Raw genomic sequence first — 10,829 nt, 5'->3', positions numbered from 1 at the left:
TTACATTGATTGTTGTGGGGTCGTTGCTCCTGTCCCACTGAAATAAACACGCGCCCAGACCGTATGAACGCGAATCTGTCGCTATACAAAAATCTTTTGTCATGTCTGGGTGTCGCAGTGTGTTGGCGTTCACCAAGGCATTTTTGATAGCGTCAAATGCGCGTTGACATTCTTCTGTCCACACCCAGTGCGCATCTTTACGCAACAGGCTCAATAAAGATTCGTTATTCATTAATTGGTTTGGAACAAACCGTCTAAAAAAAGATGCTAGACCTATAAATGCTTTGAGCTGTTTCTTAGTTCTCGGGCTAGGAAACCCACGAATTACATCAAGTTTTTTGCTGTCAGGCTTGATGCCTTGTGGTGTTATTATGTGACCTAGAAATTTAATCTGATTACGTCCAAATTTGGATTTATCAAGATTCGCTGTTACTCCCGCTTGCTTAAACCTTTCTAAGACTTTACTCAGTAGTTCTACGTGCTCCTCCCAGGTGGCAGTGGCAATCACTAGATCGTCTACATACACTGTTACCCTTTGCAGCAAATCCGGACCTAAAACCGCGTCGAGGGCTGTTATAAAAACTCCTGCACTTACATTTAGGCCGAAAGGTAGTACCCTAAATTGGTAGCTCCTTCCCCCAAATATAAATGCAGTATATTTCCTCGACTCGGGTGTGAGCAGGATTTGCCAGAAAGAACTTCTCATATCAATAGATGTCAAATATTGCACTCCATGAAGTTTTTGAATTTGCTCATCAAGATTTTCCGGATGAGTCCTAACAGGTACAATAATTTCATTTATGTCTCTCGCATCTAGTACTAACCGTACCTGTCCGTCTGCTTTTGCTACCGCCACCAAAGGACTACTATAAGGGGACAAAGACGGTTCTATTATTCCCCACTCGATCAGTTTTCTTATTTCTTTAGCTACTATTTCCTTCTTGGACCAAGGAATGGAGTATGAGGCTCGACTGTAAGTTTTGTGAGGCTTTACCTCGATATTGTACTGATATCCCTTAACAATTCCTGGTCGTTCTGAAAATACATCTGCATAATTAGATAATAACTGTACCAAATCCTGCTGTTGCATAGAGTTCAAATTTTGGGACTGTGATACTTTGTTCACAAGTGCGTCCACATTTGCTTTTAATTGATCATCTTGTACGTCAGGATAATAGAGATTCTGACCTAGACAATGATTGTCTAAATGTAGTATCCACTGATTCCTACACCTTATGTTAATAGCGTTACAATTAGGTACAGGTACCTCTTCAGATCTGAGCATGGACAATTCTATTCTCCTACCAGCATTCATCAAGCTTAATTTTCCCCGAGAAAGGTCGATTATTGCGTCCCTTTCTCTTAAAAAATCTACCCCCAAAATGCAGGCTACCTTTAAACCCTTTACTACCAGGAATGAGCACGCTATGGCTTCATCCCCTACATACATCTCTACCCGCACTTGGAGTTTAATTATTTGTCGCTGTGCACTTATGGCTCCAGTGACTTTACAATTATTCACGGGAAAAGTCAGCATACGCCTTTCCTTCCCCAGTACTTTGAATAAGTCCATACTCATAACACTGACAGTAGCACCTGTATCTACGACCGCTTGCACATCAATATTGTTAATTTTGATCTCTATTATCGCTTGTACTTTGTCTTTGTGCTCCTTTATGCACGTGGATGGTTCAGTTATTAATTCATCTCCCATCTGTACCCCGTCATTATACCTAAGGATACAGATTTTGTTCGGTGTTTTGTTCTGTGTCGGGCTGCTCTCACTCCAAACCTCAGCCGACGATGGAGAGCGTATCTCGGCTGCATCTAGTTTGTTGAATTATTGCTAGTGGATGGGCGTGGCTGCTCTGTGTCACTGACCTCCACTATGTGCACGTTGTGTTGCGTCGGCCGCCACGGTTGCGCAATTGGCGCATTTTGTGGTGGCGGTCGGTTATTGTCATATCTATCACTGTTTTGCCGGTCCGGACTGGGCCTCTGGTTCTGCGGCCAAGTTCGGTTTGCATCATTATAAGTATTAGTGTTGCTCGGCCCCCTGGCATTTTTCCATCTATTATTGCTTGGTGGGCCTGTCTCATACCGGTCATCGAACCTCCTTTTCCGGTCATTATTTACCGGCGGACTATTGCCGTTCCGGTCTCTACCTCTATTTCCGTTTTGTGCATACTCCTGTCTCCTATTATTACCTCCGCCGTTTCCATTACTTGGTGGAGGCGTGTTATTTCGACCATTTCTATAACCGTTTCCGTTACTTCTAGCATGTTCAGCGGCTGCCTTAACATCCTCCTGAATCAGGTCAATTGAGTCCAGAACAGACAAGAAATGTTCCATATCATTTTCAGGCACGTGTATAAGTTTTTCCTTTACATGTATCGGCAAGTGTGATTTCAAAAGCCTGATCAAATCCCGGGATGAAATCTGTTCGTCCCAGTAACGGGTCTTATTAATGTACTTCTCGAAATATTTTCGCAAATTGCCTAGTCGTGGAGAATACGGCTCTGGATTATATACCTCCTTCCGTAATCTCTCCTGGATACATGTTGACCAATATTTGGCCAAGAATGCTTTTTCAAATTGCTCATATGTATCACAACTGTCAGCTGCTTCGGTTGCCCATAATGCAGCATCTCCTTGTATGTAAGACATAACGAACTGTATTTTCTGGGTATGACTCCAAACGCTAGGCAAAATGTTTCTAAATCCCTTGATAAACACTACAGGGTGAACAGATTTCTTCTCCGTTGTAAAGATCTGAAACTGTCGGTTCCTAATCAAGCTTTCTTCAATCACTACTTTGGAATGACATTTATTTGTTTCGCTTACATTGGTTGCCTGTTCTGTCTCGCAGTCGCAATTTTTTACTGCAGTATTTATATGCCTATCATTGTTGGACCTGGCTGGCGTGACATACGCCCGTGCCTCGTCATGCCGCAAGCTAAGCTCCATCTCGGCAAGACGACGGTCCACACTCCGCTGCCACAGCGGAATGTCTTTGTGCACTATCCTTTTTAGATCTTGCACATCCGCACTTGAGCCCACATCTCTGGCCTCAATTGCGGCGTGCACTTTCTGATCTATTTCTTTTATGACTTCATTTTCTACTTTGTGCACTTGTTCGATCACTTTGTTCTCAATTACTTGAGTTGTGTCAATTTCTAGTTGTTCGACCCTATTAGTCAGGACACTGATTTCCTCTACTATATTGGCGTTAGCCACTTGAACACTATCTACTCTTTCGCTTAATTCTTGCACCGTTTTGGGTATGGTTTCATATTTTTGTTTCAAACTAACAATCTCACTTTGCATAACTTCTAAAGTTTGCATCAACTGCAAGTCCCTCTCATGCAGGCGTCGGTCACGCTCTGCTTGTTTAGCATCACGTTCTCTATCGCGCTCTGCTTGTTTGGCAAATTCAGCTACCAATCTCTGGTCACGCTCTGCTTGTTCAGCATCACGATCTCTATCGCGTTCTGCTTGCATACATGCAAATTCAGCTACCAATCTCTGGTCACGCTCTGCTTGTTCAGCATCACGTTCTCTATCGCGTTCTGCTTGTTTAGCATCACGTTCTCTATCGCGTTCTGCTTGTTTAGCATCACGTTCTCTATCACGCTCTGCTTGCACACGTACAAATTCAGCTTGGAAATTGAGCATGCGCTCGAACATAAGTCTTAATGATTGCACTTCTGACACCTCACCACTCTCTGGTCCGTGTCCAGTGCTTGCGGATGGGACAGTATTTCCGCTATCAACTGAATCACTGGGTGGCAATGGCAACATTTCTTGTCCTTCTGCCCCCAGATTCTCACATTGTACTTCCTGAACTACGTCACTAACATTACTTTGTGTCCCACTTTCCAACTCGGTATCACTACTTACTGACTGTTGCTCATTATCCATGTTGATATCTTTCTGACTACGCAATCTAACCATAGTAAACAAAAGAAATAAAATCTGAACTAAATATCCTAACACTCAGGTTTCACTGACATAATCACACAAGAAATGGACATTAACTAATACACACTTACTATATACTACAATGACTAACTACCTAAATGTCCTGTTATTTTAAAACAATTTACTAACAACAAGCACACCACTAATGATCCGAGAACACTGCACTGAGGCTGCTTTACTACCCACAGGACAACTACACTGTAGCTTTACCTTTTGGTGATCTATCTTGGGTGCAGCTGCCCCCTGATATTGTGGTAGGTAATTAATTTTTCGAAATATTGAGCTCTCTTCTTCAGCTTGCCTCTGGGTACATAGTGTTCTCATGCAAAAAATCATACACAGGTATTACCACACAATATTGGTTATGCAATACATACAATACATAGAAAAATTATTAAATGTTCTGCAACAAAGTTCGACTATATTAATTCCCTAGTTATCTCACGGGTATTTAGTGGCCACTGCATATTCGAGCCCCACGTTGGGCGCCAATTTAACGAAATCGGTCGTAATGAATGGGATTGATTTGAAATTTCGTTAAAGAAGAATAATAAAATTTATCTGTTGTTTTTAAGTTAATTTTCTTTCGTGCGAACTTTGTTGTAGAACCACTCTCTTATTTTCGTGTGGTAATAAAAAATTTTTACTTACTTAATTATTACGTACATTTAAAGAAAAAATAATATTTACGTGAACTCATATGAACTGGTTAAGAATATTAGGTTGAGAATTGGGTCCTTTAAATCATTCGGCCTTGGCATACACTTTCCTGATGCAGTGGATTTTTTTGTTAAATATTTTTACTGAATTTTATCCCGGCACTAGCCATAGAACACAAGATTACCTCTATTAGCAGAAAATGTTTTAATTATTGCCAAGCCGACATTTATCACTGATCAAACCTACTTCATTACACATTTAAGATATTTTGAAAGAACCAAACTGTTTAAATTTCAATGTTAACTAACATTAGCTATCCGCCTACGAATGCACAAACGTATAATTAATTCAAATTTTATCAGCCACAGGATCACTGAAAAAGAAGAACAATTTCTTAATTCACCATTGATTTTTATGCATCTGTTCCCGATTTACGGGTTTGCTATTGTTGGTCGCGGCACTGCCCAGCAACACCGCTAAAAAATGCTGAAAAATTCTTAAAGAAATTTTATAGATGACGTGGGCAAGCTAATTTACATAAATAATTCACACTTTTGATAAACTCTAATATATTTAGATCAAACAACAATACAACTCACATTAATTCGTAACGCATCGTCTAATGGCGGCTAAGTCCAGACAGAGACAAAAGAAGTCTACCCATTCGTAAAAAACTCTTTCACAGTGTCCTACCGCAATGACTTCTGAACAGAGAAGACCAAAGAATACATAATGCATTATGCTTAAATAGTATTGCTGACTATTAACATTTCTTTGCAAATTGACCATATTATTCTCTTCTGGCAACATATCTCTGCTATCGCAAATACTGACACATTTTACAATCACATAATAAATACAGAAAAAATTCCTATCCTAAATACAGACAAATATTACAACAAAAAATATAAGGAGAATAACAAATGTCTTTTACACCACATTCAGTAATATTTTTGTTCAATAATTACGATATATACAACTTGCCCAGAGCGGCGTATATGGTACAAATAAACTCTTTTTTTTTTTTTAATAACGTGAGTTTGCCAGGGAACGTTACAAGTTAAAACCGTAGAGGGAGACCAAGAGATGAATACCACAAACGGAATCAGAAGGATGTACGTTGCTGTCGCTATTCTGAGATGAAGAGACTTGCACAGGATAGAGTATCATGGAGGGTTGCATCAAACAAGTCTCTGGACTGAAGAGTTCGGCGACAACGTGATGTGTCCGTAACATTTAGTGCCACATACCGCCAGAAAACTCACAAGGTCTTCTCAAATCTGTGACATGCAGAATCGCTGCAGTTAAGCGTTCCAAACATGGACCGAAATCCTATTAAGCAGTGGCCATATGTTTTTGCTCGATAATGTAGATGAAATGTGACGCTGCGACTTTGCCGTGGAGAAGAATGTATGGTATTTATTTGCTGACCCTGCGATTCATCGCCCTCCAACATGGGTGCGGGAACAGTGGTATCATAGATGTCGTCAACCTTCTCTGTGAATTTTTGATGCTCAGAGAGCAACCATTTTGTAGGGTTTCCCCGTCTCAAGATTTAAATCAGTTGCAGCGGATAGTAGCGGAACATTATGGGAGTCAAGGGGGGACTGGGACTTATCGAGTGAAGAGCTCAAGGGAACGATTCTGGACACTTTAAGTCGAGTTCTTGAAGAAGGCAGACTTACGTGACGTAACGTTCGCGATTGCGTAGTATAGGTATTAGATTCTGGGCGGCGAATGGCCGCCACAATACCGTGACTTTTACGGGACTTCTTATTTCGAGAGGACAGAATGTGCTCCAGTGTAGGACTCGAACTTTCGCCGCTTCATTTATGGGAATGAGAATACACAGGGTATGAGTTACTATTCTTCATATCGTATGTTAATTTGTGAATCACCGTGTTGAATCCTGAACTGTTTTGAGCTGGTGAATATTTCGTGTATGTCGATCACGAAATTGACTTCATTTTCACGGTTCTTTGATGACTGTTACTTTGGGGATTTTGCTACCATTCTCGTATCGTACTCCAGATAACTTTACTGATTTGGTAAGGGTATTTTTGCCTGCATCGTAGGACCACTTCCAGTTTATTTGAGATGTCCTTTCTTGAATAAACAGTGTTCAACATAATCTTCTGTCGTCTTCATCAATTACAGCCGTTAGAATAGAACCCATTTCATTGAATTATCCATTTATCTTTTGTTTTGTATTTCTGCGTGTTTTATTAATTCGCAGTTCTATCCAACGCATAGACTGTTTGACTGCAGGACCACAGCTACAGGTTATTGTTTGCAGCGAATTAGCTGTGGGGCTTGAAAGCAGGCGCGCGCGGCTCGAACCTGTGACTACATCGAGCTATTGTTTTGAAACAGAGCCCAAGTACCTAAAGTACGAGTAACCACAGGTAAAGACGCAGCTGATTTGCTCATATGAGATGCTGTTTGGATGAGTGGAAGAGCAACTACACTCAGCAGTAACCGTAGGTAGAGTCGCAAACCACTACCCTGTTCAGACACCAAACTCCTTCCCACCTTCTGCATTCCCATTATCCACCTAAAGCCCCTGCCTTTCATCTCCACTGCTTGGTATGTTACGGCAAATGGTTCATGGTGCTCTGTGATAGTTGTGCTAGAGGTTGTTGGGTTTGATCACTGCTTTTAACAAAACGAGGAGACGTTCAAAGCCTGCATAAAAACAAACGACATCCACTCCTTGATTACAAAAGTCTTACACTTTAAGAATTTGCCCGCGTCAACAGATCTGTTGGTAGCCGCTGGACCCTTTGATGACAAATCGATCCGACCCTTCGTAAGCAGATCATACGATCGAAAGTCTTTAGACACCGTGCACGAATATGTAGCGCTCCAGGACGTATGGACAACTAAGTGGATACACGACCCTGTGTGAACCACAATTCGTTTGATTTTGATGTTTTTGTAATGACTTTCTTTTCACATACTTTTAGACCTTCTATGCTCGTATTTACGCGGTCCATTCACGGCAATCTGTGTAGGTGCCCAGATTCTATCTTGGTGCATTGAATATGCGGAAAATTAGCCTTTAACGTCGTAGTTAATTATACGAATGATCATTTAGTTCTTAAGACAGTAATTCTGACTAAGGGATTGTTCGACACCATAAAAATGACGCCAAAACCGATCACTAGCTCAGTCAGGAGAGCAACTGTTCCATGTAATTCGATTTTAATACGAACTATGGTGGCAACACTGAGAACGACATCGTACTTAAGTGCAGCGAAACGTTTTTGTTTTGTTGTATATTGTGCTGAATGATAAAAAATGGACGTTGTGCAATATTTTTTTTGTTGTTTCTAAATTTGCGGTCACCTCAAAAGTAATATAAAGGTGTGGAAATTGGACAAACCAATAACATAAGTATATCCGCTGAAATTGTGGATCTGACAACCGGCTTGTTTGGGCTCCCCTTATACAGACATCAAAAAAAGCTTTGCATCTCTCCGGAGCTCCTGAAGATAGACGTTGACTGTGGATTTGTATCGCAGACACAGTCCCTTTGACTGTTCAGAAATGTCACTAAACCCGTCCTAAGATGTAAACAACTATGCATGAGCAGCGCCGATTAGACGGAGGGGGTCCGACAGCCGATCAGTTCCAGTCATTCCTGCAGGAGGGAGGCATACGGCTCGTGTTGCCTGTAGTTCAACCATGCCTAAAGGTCAATACCGCGGTTCAGGCGCGTCCGCATTTTTACGAGTGCCAGGAAGGCCTCTCAACAAGGGAAGTGTCCAGGCGTTTCGGAGTGAACCAAAACGATGTTGTTCGGTCATGGAGGAGATGACATGCCTCGCTCAGGCCGCCCAAGGGCTTCTACTGCAGTGGATGACCGCTACCTACGGATTATGGCTCGGAGAAACCCTGACAGCAACGCCACCAGGTTGAATAATGCTTTTCGTGCAGCCACAGGACGTCGTGTTACGACTCAAACTGTGCGCAGTTAAAAAGGGCTGTTCATGGATGACGTGACCCCCCAACCACTGAGGCATCTATGCCGAATCGCCGTTGAGGCTCAAATGGCTCTGAGCACTATGGGACTCAACTGCTGAGGTCATTAGTCCCCTAGAACTTAGAACTAGGTAAACCTAACTAACCTAAGGACATCACAAACATCCATGCCCGAGGCAGGATTCGAACCTGCGACCGTAGCGGTCTTGCGGTTCCAGACTGCAGCGCCTTTAACCGCACGGCCACTTCGGCCGGCGAATCGCCGTTGAGGAGTGGGACAATCTGGACCAATAGTTCCTTGATGGAGTTGTGGATAGTATGCTACGATGAATACAGGCATGCGTCAATGCAAGAGGATGTGCTACTGGGTACCGCTGTGTACAGCAATCTGGACCACCACCTCTGAAGGTCTCGCTGTATGATGGTACAACATGCAATGTGTGGTTTTCATGAGCAATAAAAAGGGCGGAAACGATGTTTATGTTGATCTCTATTCCAATTTTCTGTTCAGGTTCGGGGCCTCGCGGAACCGAGCTGACGCAAATCTTTTTGATGTGGAGTGAATGTTAATTTTTATTTTTTTTCTCTTTGTATGAACGGGAAACGTCTAATCTGGTCGATCAAACAACTAATTAACCGACATCCCAAAATATGTAAGATTGGTCACAGGGAAAAGGCTGACCTAACTGATATGGACGTCGCCGATTCGAAATTCACTTTCATTATGTGCTTGGTTTCGCTGTCATATTTTTCATGGCCTTATCAGTTTTATTTTAATTAAGAAACATTTTTATTCAATTGCATCGAAAGCAGTAAATGTTGCGTCAAGCAATGCAGAGGAGAAATTAAAGACACGGTTTGCAGCACTCGAGGTCTCGCTAAAAGAATCCATGAAAGAAATGTCACTCCGAGACAGAGAGATTACGACGGTTAAAACAAAATAAAATTAGCAGATTGTAGTGCTTAGATCTATTTTCCGAATGAGTTTGTTGTCGTCGACAGATAGTAAGACTACTTTCATGATAGCTGTAGTGGCTACTCTCGGCAAAACCGAGACAGTGAAATAATTTAAAAAATAATAAATTGTTTGTGCTGTCTTTTAGCGTTTTTTTTAAATTCCTCAATGTATATTTCGGTGTCACAGATTCGCCAACAGGCCTTCTGTTGCTATGTAAGGTATTTTATTCAAATGTGAACACTCCAGAAACGCTTATGTGTGGGCTCATATTGCGTTGTTAATTGCGAAACGAGAATAATGGAATGTAGTCGAATTAAGTCGGGTGATGCTGAGGGAATTAGATTAGGAAATGAGACACTTAAAGTAGTAAATGAGTTTTGCTATTTGGGGAGCAAAATAACTGATGATGGTCGAAGTAGAGGATATAAAATGTAGACTGGCAATGGCAAGGAAAGCGTTTCTGAAGAAGAGAAATTTGTTAACATCGAGTATAGATTTAAGTGTCAGGAAGTCGTTTCTGAAAGTATTTGTATGGAGTGTAGCCATGTATGGAAGTGAAACATGGACGATAAATAGTTTGGACTAGAAGAGAATAGAAGCTTTCGAAATGTGGTGCTACAGAAGAATGCTGAAGATTAGATGGGTAGATCACATAACTAATGAGGAAGTATTGAATAGAATTAGGGAGAAGAGGAGTTTGTGGCACAACTTGACAAGAAGAAGGGACCGGTTGGTAGGACATGTTCTGAGGCATCAAGGGATCACCAATTTAGCATTAGAGGGCAGCGTGGAGGGTAACAATTGTAGAAGGAGACCAAGAGATGAATACACTAAGCAGATTCAGAAGGATGTAGGTTGCAGTAAGAACTGGGAGATGAAGAAGCTTGCACATGATAGAGTAGCATGGAGAGCTGCATCAAACCAGTCTCAGGACTGAAGACCACAACAACAACAACAATTGCAATTTGCGAAATTGTCCTGGAACATGCTGTACATAGCGTCACCGAAGAATATATGTAGATCTCTGTTAAAACTTGTGCCTCCGAATTTTCCTGTTTCTGTTGTGTATAATAATGAAGTAAAACAACATATGTGACAGATGAAAATCCTTCTTTAACACCCAAACATATTTTGGTGAAGTTTCACCGTCATCAGTATGCATTTACTTTCTGTCAAATAAATGAACTCACCGACAATAGTGAAACTTAAACTAAAAAAGAAAAAAAAAATGCATTTTTTCAAGGCA

The 10,829-nt window shown here is 41.4% G+C and overlaps 1 protein-coding gene across 1 annotated transcript; it reads right to left on the bottom strand.

Annotated features, from left to right (window-relative positions):
• Positions 1-2,132: 2,132 nt before the first annotated feature.
• Positions 2,133-3,921, bottom strand: LOC124778032 (RNA-binding protein 25-like). Its single transcript, XM_047253615.1, has 2 exons — positions 2,933-3,921; positions 2,133-2,307 (listed from the first exon to the last, which is right to left on the bottom strand). The coding sequence occupies exons 1-2, from the start codon at positions 3,919-3,921 to the stop codon at positions 2,133-2,135; spliced, it is 1,164 nt and encodes a 387-aa protein (XP_047109571.1).
• Positions 3,922-10,829: the final 6,908 nt, after the last annotated feature.

Source organism: Schistocerca piceifrons, chromosome 2, assembly GCF_021461385.2.
Source record: "Schistocerca piceifrons isolate TAMUIC-IGC-003096 chromosome 2, iqSchPice1.1, whole genome shotgun sequence".
NCBI lineage: Eukaryota > Metazoa > Arthropoda > Insecta > Orthoptera > Acrididae > Schistocerca > Schistocerca piceifrons.
The sequence above is the reverse complement of the archived record's forward strand: the minus strand, read 5'-3'. Positions and strand labels throughout refer to the sequence as shown.

Coding starts and splice junctions, on each gene's coding strand:
- LOC124778032 (XM_047253615.1), bottom strand. CDS start 3,921: ATGGATAATGAGCAACAGTCAGTAAGTAGTGATACCGAGTTGGAAAGT. Junction 2,308..2,932: donor CGGCATGACGAGGCACGGGC/GTATGTCACGCC, acceptor GACCTGATTCAG/GAGGATGTTAAGGCAGCCGC.